This window comes from Anas acuta, chromosome 1 (assembly GCF_963932015.1).
Source record: "Anas acuta chromosome 1, bAnaAcu1.1, whole genome shotgun sequence".
NCBI classification, from domain to species: domain Eukaryota; kingdom Metazoa; phylum Chordata; class Aves; order Anseriformes; family Anatidae; genus Anas; species Anas acuta.
In genome coordinates this window covers 133,517,622-133,537,015 of record NC_088979.1, presented here as the reverse complement: position 1 = coordinate 133,537,015, position 19,394 = coordinate 133,517,622, and the positions used below count along the sequence as shown (strand labels likewise).

General features: G+C 40.7%; 1 protein-coding gene across 10 annotated transcripts in view; it reads right to left on the bottom strand.

Moving 5' to 3' along the window:
* The window catches only part of FBLN1 (fibulin 1), an 89,752-nt gene extending 76,540 nt beyond the window's left edge, over nt 1–13,212 (bottom strand). For 5 of the 10 annotated variants that reach the window (XM_068657807.1, XM_068657824.1, XM_068657816.1 and 2 more), the window contains exons 1-2: nt 13,027–13,212; nt 11,484–11,694 (exon numbers count right to left, since the gene is read on the bottom strand). In XM_068657807.1, the coding sequence (XP_068513908.1) occupies nt 11,484–11,694; nt 13,027–13,197 (382 nt within the window). In that variant the 5' untranslated portion in view covers nt 13,198–13,212. The other 5 variants (XM_068657838.1, XM_068657853.1, XM_068657845.1 and 2 more) reach the window with 5 other exon arrangements.
* Between the last annotated feature and the right edge of the window lie 6,182 nt (nt 13,213–19,394).

The window sequence follows — 19,394 nt, the reverse complement described above, 5'->3', positions numbered from 1 at the left end:
CCAAGTGCTTAATGTTTCATGCAAGTCAGCCAAAGAAATCTCAGGCATCTGAGAGACAAAACATTTCTGGGAAAGGCTCATGATATTGTCTGTGTTCAGATGAAATATGCACTTCTATTTGGAGCAAAGAACCCTACAGAAAAGCTGTAACATGCAGGAATACACAGTGTGGTCCATTTTGTACGCTTGTGAAGCAATTGTTCAGCTTTTTGATATCATTAGACAGAAAGATATGAAGATAAACCCACGATCTGTTAACACATTTGCCTTCCACAGATATAGGGAATTTGCAGGCTAATTTACTGATTCAGGACAAAATTCAAGCCTACTTTGGATAAAATCAAATGCAGCATCATCATGGCCTTATCCCTTTAAAAAAGCATATGTGCAGCAGGGCCTCCAAGAGAACTTGAGTTGTGAAAATTATACATGCTAGTATGGCAACAGTTAGGATCCCTGTCATGATGTTAGAGAGGCATGTGCAGTATTCTGACAGAAGTTCCAGGAATCCTCTTCAGGGAAGAGTACAGTAGAAACACAGCTGGAACTCAGGTCTCTATTTTTAGGAAAGATGTCATCATTAAGACTTATTAGACAAGAAGCGATTAAGGGCCACAACTTAAGATGTTTTGCACACACGATGCATTCATGTGCTAGCTATGAACTATGCTGACACAGACAAAAAGAATGGGCATATGGTACTTTTAAAAAAGGTTATTTTCTAATCTTAACAGGACTGCCATACTGTGGAGGAGTTCAAAGCAAGAAATGTGGTCAAAATCTGTATAACTTTAGACTTATATGATGTAATAATTGCTTATTCAGCTGCTACAGTGAATATTTTTTGCAAAGGAAAGATAAGCTTAAGAACGTTATCCAAAAGCATGATTCCTGGAATGAGAAACCCTTAATTACTTCTGGGAATTGTGCAAAAAGTCAGCAAGAGTAAAAGGGAATGGATGATTTTCATGATACTAGCTCTCCAGCTCAATCAAAAAGGGTCAGATTTTTAAAGTAACACTGTAATAGCAGCTATTCTGTACAGCTGCACTGCTGATGGAAAAGCCCATGTACAACCCAGTATTAGATAGCTGTTCATTACTCAGTGCTGATCTGTGGAACAGTTATAAAACTGTTACCACTAATTATAATATCAAACCAAAGCTACACCTCAGTAACAATAGGCTTATCAAGCTAGTGGTAGTAAAGCTTTCCAGTTCTTCAGAACAAGTGATGTAACCGTCATATTCATTACCTTCCCAGCCACAGAACCAACTGTAGTTGGGAATACATTGGGAAGTAAATCCAAGTCAAGGTCCCAACTCCTTACTAAGGCATTTTCAATCTTTTAAACACATCAATTAACTTTGTAAAATGTGGTGCAGATCTTGCCCTTTACTCAATTTATTCTGTAAGAGACTCAGCACTATGGAATGCAAGAAAACAGAACATGATTATCACTTCTCAGCATATGCAGATATGATACAGACAGCAGATGGACTCTGTGAAAGCTCAGCACTAGTCCAACATGTTTCAGTAACAGTATGTCATCCAGAATTTCTGGAACACAAGCTTACAGTAGACATGCATTGGTTTAGGTTACCAATAAGAAAAATATTTTTAACTTTTACAGTGTACCTTTCTGAGGAAACCTTTCTTTTCTTGTTAAGAAAAAATTCTCTTACCACTGGTGCTCATCCATCTAACTGCCAGCTGAAAAAAAAAAAAATGCAAGTCTACGTACAGAATTTGATCCTCAGAATAACAAGATGACAATCTGTATTATTCAGGGCTACATTCCTTGTCTTCCAACCTCCCTTTATGTCTGTACCCTTTGGATATACACAGAGAAACAGTATATCCCCTTGTCCAAGGCTTTACTGTGCTTTGGGTTCAGGGCAGACAGGCTGTGCTTGACCTGGTCTGCCACTGCCAATACCAATTATTCCTGAAACTATGAAACCTGGCTAATACTAGGTCAACAAGCCAGCTGCTTTGGAGCAGAGGTAGTAGTCAAGTGCTGGCATCTGGGATTTGTAGTCTTGATTTTTTGGCTGTCCTTATAACAAACTGTAGAATTGCTCCTTCTGGCAATGCAAACATACTCTGGACAGCCATATACTGTATCAAATAAGACAGAGACGTGTTTACACAAGGGGAGCTAGCTGACTTGAAAGGTCTAACTGGTAACAGAGTAACATGACAACTACTGCCTTGTTGCATCCTGAACTTGAGTGTAAATTTAGGGATTAGACACAGAATAAAGGGTAGAGGAGACCTGAAACTATGAAGCAGACATCCACACAACAGAAAATCTGGCCTCACAAGTCCCTGAAATGAATGCTTTGAATTAAGAGCAATGGATTGATGCAGGAAAGCATACCATCCTCAGCACGGCATGGTGTATTTGCTGGATCTCTTCAGACTAAAGATGGAATTAAGATGCCCTTCCTCTTTTTCATACATGGAGAAAGAAATAATGTTAATGAATGCTTTTCTTCCTCCCAAAGAATCTTCTCTACAGCTCTGTGAGAGACATATCAAGCCCTTCTGGCAAAAGTATGAACGGGTATAGAAAGCAGTGAGTTGGGGGTTTAAAGGAGAAACAGGGAATAAAATTTGTTCTGGAAATGAAACACCCAGCGAAACAGAGCAAGTTGGTATTGATGGGAAGTACCCTACAGCACAGTTCTTGTTTAGCTTGACCACACATCACGTTTGCCAGTATACAGATCAAGTAAGAGGAAAAGAAAGAGCCAAACTGCTGCATTATTAACGTTTGGATAGAAAGATATCTTCAGTCCTCCCATTACGTTGTTCTTACAGGTTCCCTTATGAATCTACCAGCTTAAACTTCATAATGTACGTGTGATAGCCAAGATGTCCTTCCCACAAAAGCACAAGCCAGGAGCCAGTGCATCTGATGCAGTCTACAAGACTCTCCATCACCCACTGGCTCTCTCCAGTACTCCAGGCTATTCTGGGAGTTCTGATGACAACAGCGTATCTCTTCCAGGTGGGGAGGGGATATTTAATAATTATGGACTGGCAGATAATCACCCACAGTTTATACACTGCTAAGAAACATGATGCTCTCCACAAAGACCCTTTAAGTATTTCAGCCTCTACCTTCTGATGAATTCTCAGCTGAGTGTGATTATTTCAGGATAGCTGACATTGCTAAGAAAACCCAGTGAGCATACTAACTAAAGTAGCAGCACCCTAAAGGAAATGCCTGGTATGTGAGTCTGTTTTGTGGTTGGTTTTAAAACAGCCAACATTTTACTGGAAATTTCCTTAGCTCTGGAAAACACTCATTTATTGGGAATGTGGCTCTAGTAGTACCAGCAATGGCTGTCACACAATTAAGGGGATTTTTCAGATATGGCCAAACCTCAATTTATGAGGAGTCTGTTTGCAGTTTATAAAAGTAGCTCTTAAAATTGTTGATGGTGGCAGCTGGTGATGAGGTAGCTGATGTGTTTGGTGATAAGGACAAGCTTAAGGGAGGCAATGCTATAATGCAACATGCCTTATTTCCTCTGGCAGGGAAAGTAAGTGCTTTAAGTGTGGGTTTCTTATCTTGCCTAAGGTCTAATAAAAAGTCATTCAAAAAAGGGAGACAATTGGCTACTCAAAAATTACAAAGGGCTCCACCTATTGCAGGAAAACCATAAGGTATCCTATATGCACATAAAAACAAACAAAGAAACAAAAAAAAAAAAAAAAAAAAAAAAAAAACACATAGAAAATAGGGATGAAGAAGCCCTCAAGATTTTCTTGTCCTACCTACTATTCTCAGGCAGAACTGATAAAATGTGATCAGTTCTAGGCAGATTTCTATTTAGTTGTTCATAACAATAGCAAGTGAGACTGCTTCCACAACCTCTCTATGCAATGGGCTTGTATTTCAAATGTCCTTACTGGCAGATAATTTTTACTACTATATTACCTTACTGTCCACTCCAAAAGACCATTTAAACCCACTGTTTCCATTACTACCTCAAATAGACAGGCTGTTACACACCTCAACCACCTTCTGGGTAGCTGAAGCCTGAAACTTCACCCAGATGTCTTCTCTGTGAACAAATTAACTTGAATTTTTTCATTGTGCAAATAATGAAATTACTTCACACTGTGTTGATAATCCTATGGTGTATTTTTTCTTTCTCATTTAGGAACAAATTTTTATCTTCTCTTGATCTCTTCTTTCAAATCTTCAGAAAATATATCACTGAGAAGTTTTATATAACGTGTTATAATTCATTTGTTAGTAGTCCTGTTCATTTGTTTAAAGCCATGATCATGATATGTACTGTAGTAAATGACAGTCTTTAGATAGACCTCAAATAACTTTGGTTCAAGTGCAAGCATACACATCCATTTAAGTTAAAGCAACTGAAACAGGAAGGATATGAAAGTGTAACTGAGCAGTGTGTCTCAGAGTATAAAACACATTTATGCTCAAACACTCCTGTAATTTGTCATGTTAAATGGTTGCAGGAAAATCAGTTTCATACTGGGATCTCTCTGTTTTCATCTAACCAGAAAATCAGCAATAACAATGTTTTTTATATACTGCTTAAGTGAGATATATCTACTGTGTAAGCATTTGAGAAAAAAGAGGGTTTATTGAGAAAAAAGAGGGTTTATAATCTTTGGAAAATTGGGCAGGCCACTAAGGAGGACTATAAGGATGTAGCGAGGCTGTGCAGGGACAAGATTAGGAAGGCCAAAGCTCATCTGGAGCTCAATCTGGCTACTGCCGTTAAAGATAATAAAAAACGCTTTTATAAATACATCAACACAAAAAGGAGGACTAGGGAGAATCTCCATCCTTTACTGGATGCAGGGGGAAACTTAGTTACAAGAGATGAGGAAAAGGCGGAGGTGCTCAACGCCTTCTTTGCCTCAGTCTTTAGCGGCAAAACCGGTTGCTTTCTGGATACCCAGTACCCAGAACTGGTGGAAGGGGACGGGGGGCAGGATGTGGCCCTCACCATCCACGAAGAACTGGTTGGTGACCTGCTACGGCACTTGGATGTCCACAAATCGATGGGGCCGGATGGGATCCACCCAAGGGTACTGAGAGAACTGGCAGATGAGCTGGCCAAGCCCCTATCCATCATTTATCAGCAGTCCTGGCTATCGGGGGAGGTCCCAGCTGACTGGCGGCTAGCAAATGTGACGCCCATCTACAAGAAGGGCCGGAGGGCAGACCCGGGGAACTACAGGCCGGTCAGTTTGACCTCAGTACCAGGGAAGCTCATGGAGCAGATCCTCTTGGGAGTCATCATGCGGCACTTGAAGGGCAAGCAGGCGATCAGGCCCAGCCAGCATGGGTTTATGGAAGGCAGGTCCTGCTTGACGAACCTGATCTCCTTCTACGACAAAGTGACGCGCTGGGTGGACGAGGGAAAGGCTGTGGATGTGGTCTACCTTGACTTCAGCAAGGCTTTTGACACCGTCTCCCACAGCATTCTCCTCAAGAAACTGGCTGCTCTTGGCTTGGACTGGCGCACGCTTCGTTGGGTTAGAAACTGGCTGGATAGCCGGGCCCAAAGAGTTGTGGTGAATGGAGCCAAGTCCAGTTGGAGGCCAGTCACTAGTGGTGTCCCCCAGGGCTCGGTGCTGGGGCCGGTCCTCTTTAACATCTTCATCAATGATCTGGATGACGGCATCGAGTGCACCCTCAGTAAGTTTGCAGATGACACCAAGCTAGGTGCGTGTGTCGATCTGCTCGAGGGTAGGAAGGCTCTGCAGGAGGATCTGGATAGGCTGCACCGATGGGCTGAGGTCAACTGTATGAAGTTCAACAAGGCCAAGTGCCGGGTCCTGCACCTGGGGCGCAATAACCCCAAGCAGAACTACAGGCTGGGAGAGGAATGGTTGGAGAGCTGCCAGGCAGAGAAGGACCTGGGAGTGATGGTGGACAGTCGGCTGAATATGAGCCAGCAGTGTGCTCAGGTGGCCAAGAAGGCCAACGGCATCCTGGCTTGTATCAGAAACACTGTGACCAGCAGGGCTAGGGAGGTGATCGTCCCCCTGTACTCGGCTCTGGTGAGGCCGCACCTCGAGTACTGTGTTCAGTTTTGGGCCCCTCGCTACAAGAAGGACATCGAGGTGCTTGAGCGGGTCCAAAGAAGGGCGACGAAGCTGGTGAGGGGCCTGGAGAGCAAGTCCTATGAGGAGCGGCTGAAGGAGCTGGGCTTGTTCAGCCTAGAGAAGAGGAGGCTCAGGGGTGACCTTATTGCTCTGTATAAGTACATTAAAGGAGGCTGTAGCGAGGTGGGGTTTGGCCTGTTCTCCCATGTGCCTGGTGACAGGACGAGGGGGAATGGGCTAAAGTTACGCCAGGGGAGTTTTAGGTTAGATGTTAGGAAGAATTTCTTTACTGAAAGGGTTGTTAGGTACTGGAACGGGCTGCCCAGGGAGGTGGTGGAGTCACCATCCCTGGAAGTCTTCAAAAGATGTTTAGATGTAGAGCTTAGGGATATGGTTTAGTGGGGACTGTTAGTGTTAGGTCAGAGGTTGGACTCGATGATCTTGAGGTCTCTTCCAACCTAGAAAATTCTGTGATTCTGTGATTCATTGCTATTGCAAATAAAAGATAAAGACAGACAATGATAGAAGATTCTAATATTGTACTGCTGCTATATTTAAAGAATACTCTGGAAAGACTATATAGATGGGCACATCTATACAGCCCAATGAGACAAGGTTCAAGCAACTAATAAACTTGGAAGGAACCTGTAGGCTTTACAAAGTAGGAACAAAATAAAGATAAATTTCTCTTATATATTTATATAGCAATGATTTAGGAAAAGTTATCTTTTGGAGACATTTCTAAAACTCTGTCTTACATTAGATTTTCCTCATTATTCAAACTCTCTCTATATATATTGAGCTGCAAATAGATATCTACCTCTTCCAGGTTTTCTTCCCAAGTACAGACATTAGAAGTACTCAGTACTCTGAGCCTGGAGCTCAGTCAGTGCTAAGGCCTTCAAAGCTAGAAGACAGTAATATTTCAAATGGATGTAGTGCTGGTAGCATTTGCATGGTGTATCATTCCAGTGTAAATACTTAAGTAAATACTTAAGTAAATGTTCAGTAAATGTCCTAAAAAAACTCAAATATGTCAGTCAAAGTATTTCTATATCCACATGCTTACTTTGGCATTTCTTTAGGTATTGCTTTCTCTACTACTAAGCTCAAGGTCTCAACATAGATTTTGACAGTACTAAAGTGAACCCTTTAGCAAAGAATGTCTTATGTGCTTGTGCAGCATGGGTTGTTTGCAGATGCTACCATAATTCAGAAAATAGTATGACTCCAATGTACTTCCTGTACTTGTGTGGAAAATTCATCAACTCTTCTAGAAGGAAAATTAAAAACAAATTGGAATAATTAAAATGAACTCAAATGAAAATTCCTGAGAATTTAGAAAGTCTTATTCAGTTCCTTTTGTAAGATCCAACAGCACACACTTGAAATCTGGAGGGCAATTTCTTAAAACCTTTAAGAAGTCTAAAGTAAGCTATGCTAAGCACAAAACAGAGACAGAGGATGCAAAAGTGCTGGGAAGAAAAAAAAAAAAAGTGTTTAAAAAAATGTAAAAAGTGAAGGTGAAAATCTTCATTAACTGCATTAGCTGAAGATGTGCCAGTGTATTAAGCAAAGCATTAGCACTGGAGATTATTGTATCCTTTCAAACGGAGAAGAATTTCAACACAACTCTTACTGAAGCACCCTAGTATCTTGCCAAGAGATGATTTCAGCAGGACAAGAATCATCACCCTGTGTGATAAACAGGCAGGTCACTGTCACAATTTTTCCTTTATTATATGCATTCTCCCTGTCACTGTAAACTAACCAGTACATCACCTTTGTAGACACTACTGTGACTATTCCTTCCCCAGCTACCTGACATTACCCTGAATGTTTCTAAATTGATATTTACTTATAAAATATTACACCCAGGAATTCTTTACGTTCTTCTAGGACTCTTCACTGATCTGTTTCGACCTTTTCTCTCCTTCGTATTCTGTCTTTTTGCTTTATATGCCCCCTTCCAGTGTTTTTTGTTTTTTTTTTTTGTTTGTTTTGTTTTGTTTTGTTTTTGTTGTTCTGGCTCCTGTTGACTCCTTCATTGACTTTTACAATGTTTCTACGTTTCTATTATTTCTTACCCTGCAGAGTCTTCTCAGCCTTCTGGCTCCACTAATACGTTTTATCTTGGGGCAGTGTTATTCACTCTCCCAGTTTTATTACATGTAATGACTCAACTACTAAAATCTCAGCTCCTGACCTACTTCCTTCCATCTAATTTACGTGTACATACATGTGCCTCACTTTTCCCAAGTGGTTTACAGAAATGTTTGTCTATTCCAGCTAAAAAGATCAGCTAAGTTTTTTCTTCCTTAACTTTATTCATTTTCCTTATTCACTGTTACTATCACTTTTTGCTAACTGTATTCATAAACTTTTATTCATTTACTTTTTTCATACTAAACCATTGTATCCCACCATGAAAATTCTCACCCATGCCATGATTTTTTAATTCAGATTTCAACTCTCTCTTTCTTGATCTTCTCTTTCTCATCCCCTTGTACTATTTACAGGTATTCTTTACAACTAGTAGACCTATAATCTGCTTACTCAGTTGATTTTGCCAACTACTTCTTACGGTCTAACCGTAACTCCTGAAATCAAATTTATATTCTATTATGGTCCCAGGTACCTATTTCTGAAAAGTTCTGGAAGACCTATGACCCATCCTTCATTTCAAAAAAGGTTAATAAAAATATTGTTGAACTTCAGTTGGTCTTAAGACAACTATTTATTAAAAACATGTAGAGTTGATATGAAACTTGCAGAATGGGCTGAAGCGATACAATAAATAAATAAATTTTGAAAATCCATTGACCTGCTATCAGATTTTGCCTGAAATCTGACAGAATAGTATAAATATACTGCAGTAACTTGATAAGCTAGTTTGTGAATTTTCATCTTGGATTTCACTAACATGTCTGCTTTCAATTATACAGATGAAAAACAAGAGTTTAACATTTTGTTCTTCCCCTGATTGCAATAAAATGTCATGCCGGAAAGTGGACTATTAAAAGGAAATTCAAGTGAAAACTAATTTAAAGATAGCACTCATGTTTCAGAATTAGACTTTTTGTTGGTATGTGATTTTTAGGGAGATATTCTCTATGATAACACGCAAGAAAGCACAAACCTAGTCTTTTCTAAGTCCTACCTCCACCCATATATTTGTTATAAATTTACTTCTATGAAAGCAAATGTAAAAGCCATGATCTTAAAATAAAACTCATTCCACACACTCAGTGGAACATTTTTTTATTATTATTATTACAAACTATAAGCTCACCCTGAATAGCTATGTTTCCAGATGTTTAGTGAGTTAAACTGTCTGTGTCTGTAGTACCAAGACATGCCAAAGGCACGGCTAGAGGATGAACTGTTCATACACTGACTGGACATAATGATGTGAGTAATCCATCTTTTTCAGCAGAGACAGTAGTTTATACCAAGGCAATTTTTTTTTTATAACAAGAATGCAATGTTTACAGGAAAATCAAGTTGTGTTATACAACCTAGCAGGTTTTTAGGACCCTTACTCTTGCAAAGAATGACATGCATAACTATCTTCATATGCACTGGGCAGTTCCCCTTAATCCAGCCTCTTCTTTTTTTCAGAATGAGGACTACTGATTAATAGATACTGGAGATTCACTAGTAAGGAAAATCAGTTAGAAAACTGACAGAAAGAAGCTTAAGAGGAAGTTGTATTTCAGAAATATGTTGCTATAGCAACTTGGCAATTGTATCTGTAAAGCCCTCTGAAGATCATCTTCACCCCAAGCCCCTTGATACTAGGTGTACAGAGGAATCCAGACTCTGCCACAAAGAGCATATACTTGCATAACATGAATTCACCATGTAGTTTCTTCATTGGCCTGCAAAACACAGATGGCCTTGTGAAATAATGCAGAAAAGTTATCTTACAGCAACTACGATTGCTAGTAATTACGAAAGCATATTTATATTCTCAAAAAATATTTAACCTCAGCAGTCTACTCTTCAAGAAGTAGTGTCCTAGAAAAAGTTTCTTAACTGCTTTTAAACATGCAAATCTAATTTTATCCGAGTTACTGTTTTCAAAATCCTAAGGATGCAGAAACTCACAGGGAAATTAGAGTATTGATCTTTATTTGAGACTAGATACCTAACGTACCTTTTATCACCAAATTTGTCTATACTTTGTGATAACAACCTTAGAAAACCAGAACTTATCTAATTACTTAGTTTTTCTAAAAAGCAGTGCACTAGTTAAGGCTAAAGGTACACTGCATTACAAAGTGATGTTATTTAGTGTTTCACAATAATGCTGAGAATTACTATACCCCTACAGCGAATCACAGTTACAAATTTGTTGATGTACCCTGTTGTCTGAAAGAAAGTAGGCACTGCCCTGGGATTTTAGCACTAAACATTGCTTTCTTAAGCTTCTTTATTCCGTTCCTCCTTTTTCAAAAAGGAGCAGCTAACACCTCTTTGTCAAAAGCAAGGTATCTGTGACAAATGCTCTGCAATATACAAAAATATAAGAACTAAAATACTGCAACGATAAGAAATAATTTACTTCACTAGTTCTTGTTTGCAGCTGTTAGGCTGATGCCAGGAACCATATGTTTGTAAACACTTGCCTGGGGAATGGCATGCCCAAGCCTCAACTCGCAAAGGCCCCCTTTGGTGCTCCTCTAGCAGAAAGTCACTTAGCTGCGGGCTAGGATAAATTCACCGTCACCACATGAAAAGCAGCTTCTTTGCTGTATCTTATCAGTTATGTTTTCGTTGGATTACTCTGCTGACTTAAATGAATATCCTCCGTTTATATAGTTTTTAGAGAATGGGAAAAAAGTGCATAATCTAGAAAGGGAAACACGGGCTTAGATCCAGAGCCCTACTTTCACAAGCACCCCCACCACGCGATATCATTCATAAATACTTCAGTATTTAAAAGGCCCGTACGCTTTGCTTTGCTATGCCTCCTGCAGCAGCGCGATTCCACACTCTTGGTCCCACTTTTCTTTGTGGGGTCCCGCAGCCAGCGGACCGGACCAGCCCCCTATCCCGAGGCCAGGCTTCGGGGCACCGCAACTCAGAGGAAGCCCGGCGTTTCAGGGTCCCTGAACGAGCCGGGCCGGGGGACTGCAGGGCACCGAGAGCTGCAGCCCGGCCGCCCCAGCAGGCACCCTCCGCAATTCGGGCAGCGGAGCCGGTGCACGCCCCGCCTTTCTGCTCCCTCGCCCTCGTGGCAGCGGCGGGGCTTCAAAGCCTGCCCGGGGACACCCGGGGGGGGGGTTACGGTGGTCCCCGCCGCCCCCTTCCCCGAAGCCCTCTCGCCCCGCGGGGCCGCTCCGGGGGTCACCTCACGGACAGACAGCCCTTACCTTGGCCGCGGAGCGCGGGCGGCAGCAGCGCCACGAGCAGGAGCAGCCGCAGCGGCCGGGCCCCGCCGAGGTTGTCCATCGGCCGCCGGCGGGAGCACTGGCACCGAGCGGGGCCGGGGGGGGCTCGGCGATCCTGAGGCGGCCGGCGGGGCTCCCCGCTTTTCTCTCGCTCTTGCTGCGTGTTTCTGTTGTTATCCCAGCCGCCCGAGACCTGTTGGGAAAGAGCTCGCAGGAACCCCCTTCTCGGTGGGCTTCACAAAGATTTAATTCACCTCCTGCCCTGTTAATTGCACAGCCTGCAAGTGTTCGGCAGAGGAGAGCAGCACTGCGGCTGGGAGGCAGGGACCCTATTGCATCTGATACCCCTACTCTCTCTCCGCCACCCCCACACACGCTGTAAAAGTGACTCCCTTCGGCTCGGAAAACTTTGCAGATCCTCAGCGTGAACCTAGGGACGGCGTGACTGATTCTGCGAGGGGGAAATGCAGCAAATTCCCTCGGTGCCAAGTAGAAGAAAGCCACAAACAAAAAGCAAAGTGAAGCAAAAACAAAACAAAAGAAGCCACCTAGCCGGGAAGGCAGGGTTCAACCTCTGGAGAGGAGATTTCCAACCCCCATTTCGTGGTCTTTCCACCGATTTTACTCCACGATAACTTTTTTTTTTTTCTTTATGAAGAGGGCTTTAAAAATGAGAGGTATTCTAGAATATTTCAATGAAATTTACTGGAGGAAAAAAAAAAAAAACCTTCCCCTTTTTCCTCCCCCTCCTTGTAAAGAAACAGGATGAGAATTTCTACCCAAATGAGGCAGTCAGCTCTGCTCTGTCGACCCCCCCCCCCTTTTTTTTTTTTTTTTTACCTCTTATCTTATTTAAACAGGAACACAAACACTGATAGTGGTCAAAGGAAGAGCTGGTTTGAAAGCACCCAGTTGGCTATGCTGTTGCCAAGATCTTTTAGATAATGTGGGCGATAATATTTGCAGGCAAATGCATGTGGAAACAACTGGGGAGTTCATCACCCCTCTACACTTTGCCCTATGTTTTACTCAGAAGAGCAGTTGGAAGCACTTTATATTTACTTGGTTGTTGTGTCACAGGGACCCTGACTGGACTGTTCATGTTGTAACCCCTCAATACCAATGTTAGATTTAAGGCACTTAGAGTTGAAAGCATGCATTTTTTCCTGCACCTGGTTACTTGCTCTTTCCTTACACAAGAACAGAAAAATGGCCACATGGCCAGTAGTCCAACTAGCCAAAAGTTTGTTTTCAGCGATGATCGTAAGTGCTCACCAGAGGAAGGGTAAGACCAAGGCAAGCACATGTGATGTCCTCCAACCTCCGGCTGCTTTGAGTTTGGAGCATTTCCTCTGTGGAATGCAGTTTCTGTGTAACCAGTAGCCCTCAGTGAGTTTCTATTCCAGGTATTTATCCAGTCTCCACATGAGTAAACCTTTATCATCCAAAATACCCTTTGGGAGCAGGTTTTGTAGCTCTGACACTGACTGGGTGGAGGGCTGTTTCTTTTTGTTACTCCAGCTACCTTCTTACAGCACCTCCTAACTGCTGCATGAAGAGACACCAAAGAACTAGCCTTATCCACTCTCTTAGTGCCATGATCATATTTTGCCAGGTCAGCTTTTTGACTGTTTCCTTCCCCCTTCTCTCTCCCCTCCCTCTTCCCCCCCGTCCCCACTTTATTGGGAGGGGACATTTGGGAAAGGGGAAGAAGGATGGAGGACTGACTATATTTGGGTGTATTTTTTGCTTCCATTCCTTACACGCATCTCTCTTCTTTAAACACCCTGTTTTTAAGTTTAACATCAGTTATAGCGACACTTTCACGGTGTTTCATCACAACCTCCACACTACAGATCTTTTACACCTCAGACAGCTGCAGGAGGCAAATGACAAAGATGACACCTTGTTTGTACCAGCTTACTGAACCTGGGGCATCTCATCTATGGAATCCCTGGATTGAGTTCCATTGTGGCTTATTTCACTTTATACCCACTCCTAATTGATTAAAGGTGAATATAAAGAAGTTCATCAGTTTGACTAAATCACTGTAAAGTCACACATAATAGCTTGTCCACACATGGACTTACTCTGATTAACACCATGTGTGGACATGATTAATCTAGAGTAAGAATTCTTCCTTCCTGCTTAGTTTGCCACCACAAGCTGTTTACCAGAAACAAGGCAAATTCAAGTAACTGTTTTAAGAAATATTTCTAGAAACCATCACAGCTATAGTTATCTCAAGATCTCATAATAGTTTTTTGTTGGTTTTGTTGTTATTGGTGGTTCTTTTGCATAATATTAATGCATACTTCTAGTATAAATTGGGACTCTCCCCTACAATCACATTCGGTGGCCTTGAGTACATGTGATTCTAATTAGTGACTCCAAGCTTCATAATAAGCTAAGCCATGCACTTAGGGCTCAATTCAAAGCTCCTGGAAGTCAATGGAAAGTAAGGGCTCATGAGAGGGAACATTTTGCATAACCACATTTTTTCTTACATCTGTTTGCAAAGGCCCTGTAATCCTTTGTGTAGCTTTTAAAACAAACAAATTCTTTAATGAGGATTTTATTTTTACTTCAGAAGAATAAAAATCATTTGCAGAAGCTCAGATTAATGAGTAATGACAGTGTAACAAATCATTACGCAAGTCATTTCCAAGGGTCTTGTTGAGAGTAGATACACACAAGTGGTCTGACAAAGAATTACTCTAACAAAGAATTGAATTACTCTAACAAACCCATTACCATCTATGGTAGCAGGTTCACAGTTCTTTCTTTATTTGTTTACTTTTGTGGGAATAGCAATTCTTGAAATGGACTAAATAAGCCTATGTAAGGACATCAAATTCTACCTGGTGAACAAAGCTGCCCTATTGTCCCAACTGTTGTACTTCCTAGCCTTTCTGGTTTACTGCAGCTCCCAGATCCTGCCTTGTTGTTGTTGTTTGTTTGTTTGTTTTTTCTTCCACCTATCTGTCCCAGAAGTTGAGCAAAACAGAGGGAAAGGAAATTGCTTTATCTTCCCTGTTTTGACAGATATTGCAAGGAAGAAAATAGATACACCTGGAAATGAAATCTATCTGTAGTTACCGAAGGGAAACTCATTGGGCCCCATGGCAAAAACTGAAGCCATGTTTTGTCTTTCATTAAGGAAATGTGCCATACTGAAGACGCATAAAAGGGCCTCTTTTGCCTTCTGAAGAAAAATATTACTCATTCACTGCTATACGTGCACAAAGATTAAGAAAAGCCCATGGAGATCTTATCTCTCAACATTAAAAAAAGACTCTACATTAAAAAAAACAAACAAACAAAAAACACTCTATAGTAAGCAAATCCACATCTATTGGAGTACAAATGAGTCATTCAGCTTAGCTCCAAATATTAGTATATGCAAAGTACAACTGGCATTCAGCTTCTTTCCTAGAGAAAACACTACCAAAAACTTTTCTGACTTAAAAAATAATTAGAATAATAAGGAAGACATTCTATTTGCAACACGAGGAAACAGTGTCACATAATTGTTTCAATATTAGAAAGTTGGGAAATTTGTTGTTTTTAACATCTTAATATTGGAAACTGATTTTTAAGGCTTGTGGGAACCGTTCTGACTCTCTTGTCTGTCCTGAAAAGGCAGACATTTTTCTGATTAAACTAGATCACACATTTTACAATAATCTACATCAGAGTTTTCAGAGATGAGTGCACCACAATCCTTAGTTAATTCTTGAAACTATTAATGACATCACAGATCACCATTTCTTGCTTATTTTGTGTCTAAAGCAATCTAGTTCAGTTCTTAATAGATCTGTGGGCTCATACTCACAGGGAAGTTACTGTTTGTTTGTACTCTGTGCTTTGTGTATCATCAGTGACCATCAAGGCAATTTAGGGTAATGTAGCCTGTGGACACTTTGTATGCACCTTCCATTATCCTTGCCAGGGATTAGCTTGGAATAAAATCTCTTTTTTGATAAATCAGTTTGTACCCCAAGCCACAGGCTCATCTTCGCTCTCAAATGCAGAACTACTAACTATCCACACCAAAGTGATACTGGCCTGAATCATGCCAGGCCATAGATGAGCAAGGGAAGATGGGAGGACTGAGAGCCTGCTCTGTTCTCTAATACATAGGAAATCATGCCTCCAAGTCTAGTCAAGAAGGCTAGCCTAGGCACCATCTTATATCCCATCTGGTTTATGAAGGCATCCTGTAGCTAAGCTGGTCTGGGACTCTTTCCAGAATAATTACAATGTCAGATGAAATTTATAACCATCCTAAATTTGAACTGCTCTTTATATAAATATATAGATATGTATATATACATGTATATAAAATAATGTGGATGCCAATAGTTCAAGCCACTTATTCTCTGTGGACAGCAATACAGATGCTTGTAACCAAACCAGGAAATGTAGCTGGTCTCTATGCTCAAATAATACATAAGGACTGTTAGAAGAGCTTAGTTAATAGAGCTTTCCCTGCACAGAAGAACCCTTTCATTGCTAGATTGATCTATGAACATTTTTCCTCTTTGCATGGATTAGCTTGTGAATACCAAGGCAAAATTCAACTTTTTTTTTGTTGTTGTTGTTGTTTAATATTCCAGACTGAGACTCATAACCCTGAGCCCTTTTTGACATCACTGATTCTAACTTCTTTGAGTTTTTACCCATTTTTGAGTTTGTATCTATTTTGTAAGTGTTGCCTGTGTTCTGTTTTCTTTTCTGACAAATTAAGAAAAAAAAAATCTATCTTGGACACTCAAGAGACGCCATGGTTTTCTATTAATATGTATAGGGTCTGCTTCTAAGACAAAGAGGAGTTTATTGGGGGATAAAGGAATGCTTTGATGATCCGTGTCATATCCCTTGTGGCATTACTTGTAGAATTCAGGGATAAGTCAGTCTGACATTCATGAGGTATTTCCTGCCTCTCCTTCTAGAGTTGCATCCTTGCAGTCTCTCAGATCTCCCCCTTCCCATAAATTTCCTTTCCCCTTCTAGACTCTGTCGTGTCACTGCAGGCAGAGCTAGTCTTTGTGAACAGTCAAGGCACTTTCCAGGACCTCAGGCCTGGGAAGTTGAGGCTCCATTTACATAAGATGGAGAGCAATGTGAGTCATGCACATATGGCTTGGAGGGAGGGGACAATGGTATTGCCTTAGACTCTGACTGGAGCCTCCGCAATTCTAACAGCAGGGATCAGTCATTATTTTTGCTGCAGTTTCTCAAGGGGTGACTCTTAAAGTTGCCCATCAGCATCTGTGCCAGTGGTTAGTTTCAATGTTCAAACAGAAATAAGATCTCATTACAAAGGGTGGGGAAAAGCCATCAATAAAGTAAATGGCTATTCTGGCAAAAGGCCATTCTGGCAAAAGGCCTTCTCCCTTCCTGACATCTCTGATAAATCTGAGCTCCATCCCTGTCAAACAAAAAAAATATCCAAGTATGTGACCAAATGATCTTTGGGAAAGAGCAAATATACAAAAGAGAATACAAGACATTTCAGGTTTGCATAAATAAAATTCCAGAGTCTACTGTATTTAACAGCTCAACATCAGGGGCATACAGTTTTCTATAACATTTCCTCGTGGTCACTTAAAACCTAGTTCATTCAGGGCTGTTTCATTATTGTTTTATTAATTTGCTCCATTATTTACAAACATTTTTGCCTAAATCTAATAAGAAAAGAAGCCATCCTATCCATCTGCAAACAATCCCAGTCTTGCCAGAAAACTTTTGTCTTACCTCTCAGCAGAAACTGAAATTTAAACTCAGTATAATGTAAGCAGCAAGTCAGCAGAACAGAGCTGATAAAACTCTATAGTAAATTGATGTATATTGGGTTTCTTCCTTTCCCTGAGCCTCACATACTGCCTCTGTTTCTTTTCCTCAGGCTTGGTTTCTTTAATAGAGGTTCACAAACTTTATTTACTCATGTACCATTCTTCTAGACTTTACTTGGGCAGTAATGTCTTTGTCCTAGGAACCCAAGATCTTCCTTGGTGGCCTGATGCTACAAACACATGTTAATAATATTATACAGAAGGAGTGGGGATTTAGCCAATGCTTACACAATTCTGAGTGGTGGCTATGAGAGGGCACCTTAATACAAATTAATTTAAGAGTTATTGTAGTGCAGCAAACTGTTTGGAAAGAAAATACTATAAATTTACCATATTTTCTGGTACAGTTCTTCAGAAACTGACATCTGGGATATGCAAAGTTGGTGGACACTGGCTCTTAATCGGAAAGCTGGCTGGATCAGAATACCTTTGGACAACTGAAAAAGTAAAAATAAAGAGATTATATCTATAAAATGAACCCTAATGGGTTAAATTGTTCCATACTACATGTGCCCTATGGCTGCCAGGTCTCAGGTTAGACATTTTGAATTGTATACACTACATCAGTAGCCACAGCCTACGTAGAGGAGGAGATTGGCTCACAGTTGGAGCGCAACTGTGAGTTTACTTTTGGTTTTGCATAAAAATGGACTTTTCTGTCTGTAAGGGACTACTCTCATGTTCCCTTAGGTCCTTGCTGAGCTCTGGAAGCAGAGCTAGCAACAGATGTGAGGTTCAATTTAAAAACAAGCTCCAACCAACCAGCCCTGTGCTATCCATTTATTCCAGCAAGCTGTTTCCACTCACTCTCTGCTTAGTTCTTTCAGCTGTGATCTCACAACTGTTCTTAGACCTAGTCATACAGTTTGGAACTGGCTCAATGACATATTCCTACTAGAGGAAAGAATAGTCCCTAGCTATATGAAAAGAGGGTGTGGCAGCAGCAGCTTACACCACAGTGAAGCTGAAAAACCATACACAAAAAACGACCCCCCACATACTGCAAGCCCCAACCGTTCAGGATTTAATTATCTGGAAGAAATGTGGCCTGCTAAACAGCACATTTGTGCAGCGTTTAAAAGAGGTTGTGCTTCCAGCTCTCTTCTTGGCTTATAAGACATCTTTTCGTAAAACACTTTACCTTTCTGTGCCTCATTTATCTATAAGAGTAACCCAATTTGTAAAATGTTTTGAACTCCACAAAATTCAACAAGCTGCAGAACAGTTAGCTGTTACAAACTAGCAACCTTGAGCCATTAAGTTCACACGAATTGATATGAAGCAATTTAGGTCAATTTTAACTTAACTTCTATTTCCCCTATTTAAAGACAGCATCTTATACAATTGTCTATGTTAGAATAATATTAGTGCTCAGAATAGCTCTCCTATTCTTTCATCTAAACATAGAAATCTACAGACAGAAAAATTTCCAGCTGATACATACATTTGCTTGGATAGTTATTCCATAATTTGTACTTCTGAAATGCTCCACAAACATACAGGTCAGGCATTATGATAATCTAATTTATGCATGTAAGTCATAGCTTCATTGCAAGTCAGAACATGGGATTCTTCTAAGATTTTCGATTCTCTGTTAAGTAGGTGTCATTAGGCATGCATTTAAGGGTAGTATAAATTGTCTTAGCTCTTTCAAAGCAGATAGCTAGTTAGAAAGACATTTGCAGAATCATTAACCTGAAACCATAAAAAGAAGTTTCTTTATTTGCATCTTTCACATTTTTCTTCAGTTTATGCAATATACTGTATTTAATAGCTCTGCTAAAGACGTATGAAATCTTGGCTCTAAGGAAATCATTGGCAACATTCCCACTGACTTCAGTGGGGCCAATACTGCTGTTAACCCTTCCCCACAAGGAAAATCAAGATTGCCTAAGAAATTGACCTGCCTCTATTAAGACTAAGATCCAGACTGCTTACAACTTGAAGTGACCTTTTACAATTACTAAGGCTGTTATTCTTGAGAATTTGCCAAATCCTTAAGACAAAACTAGCATCATTAATTTTCCCCAAAGTT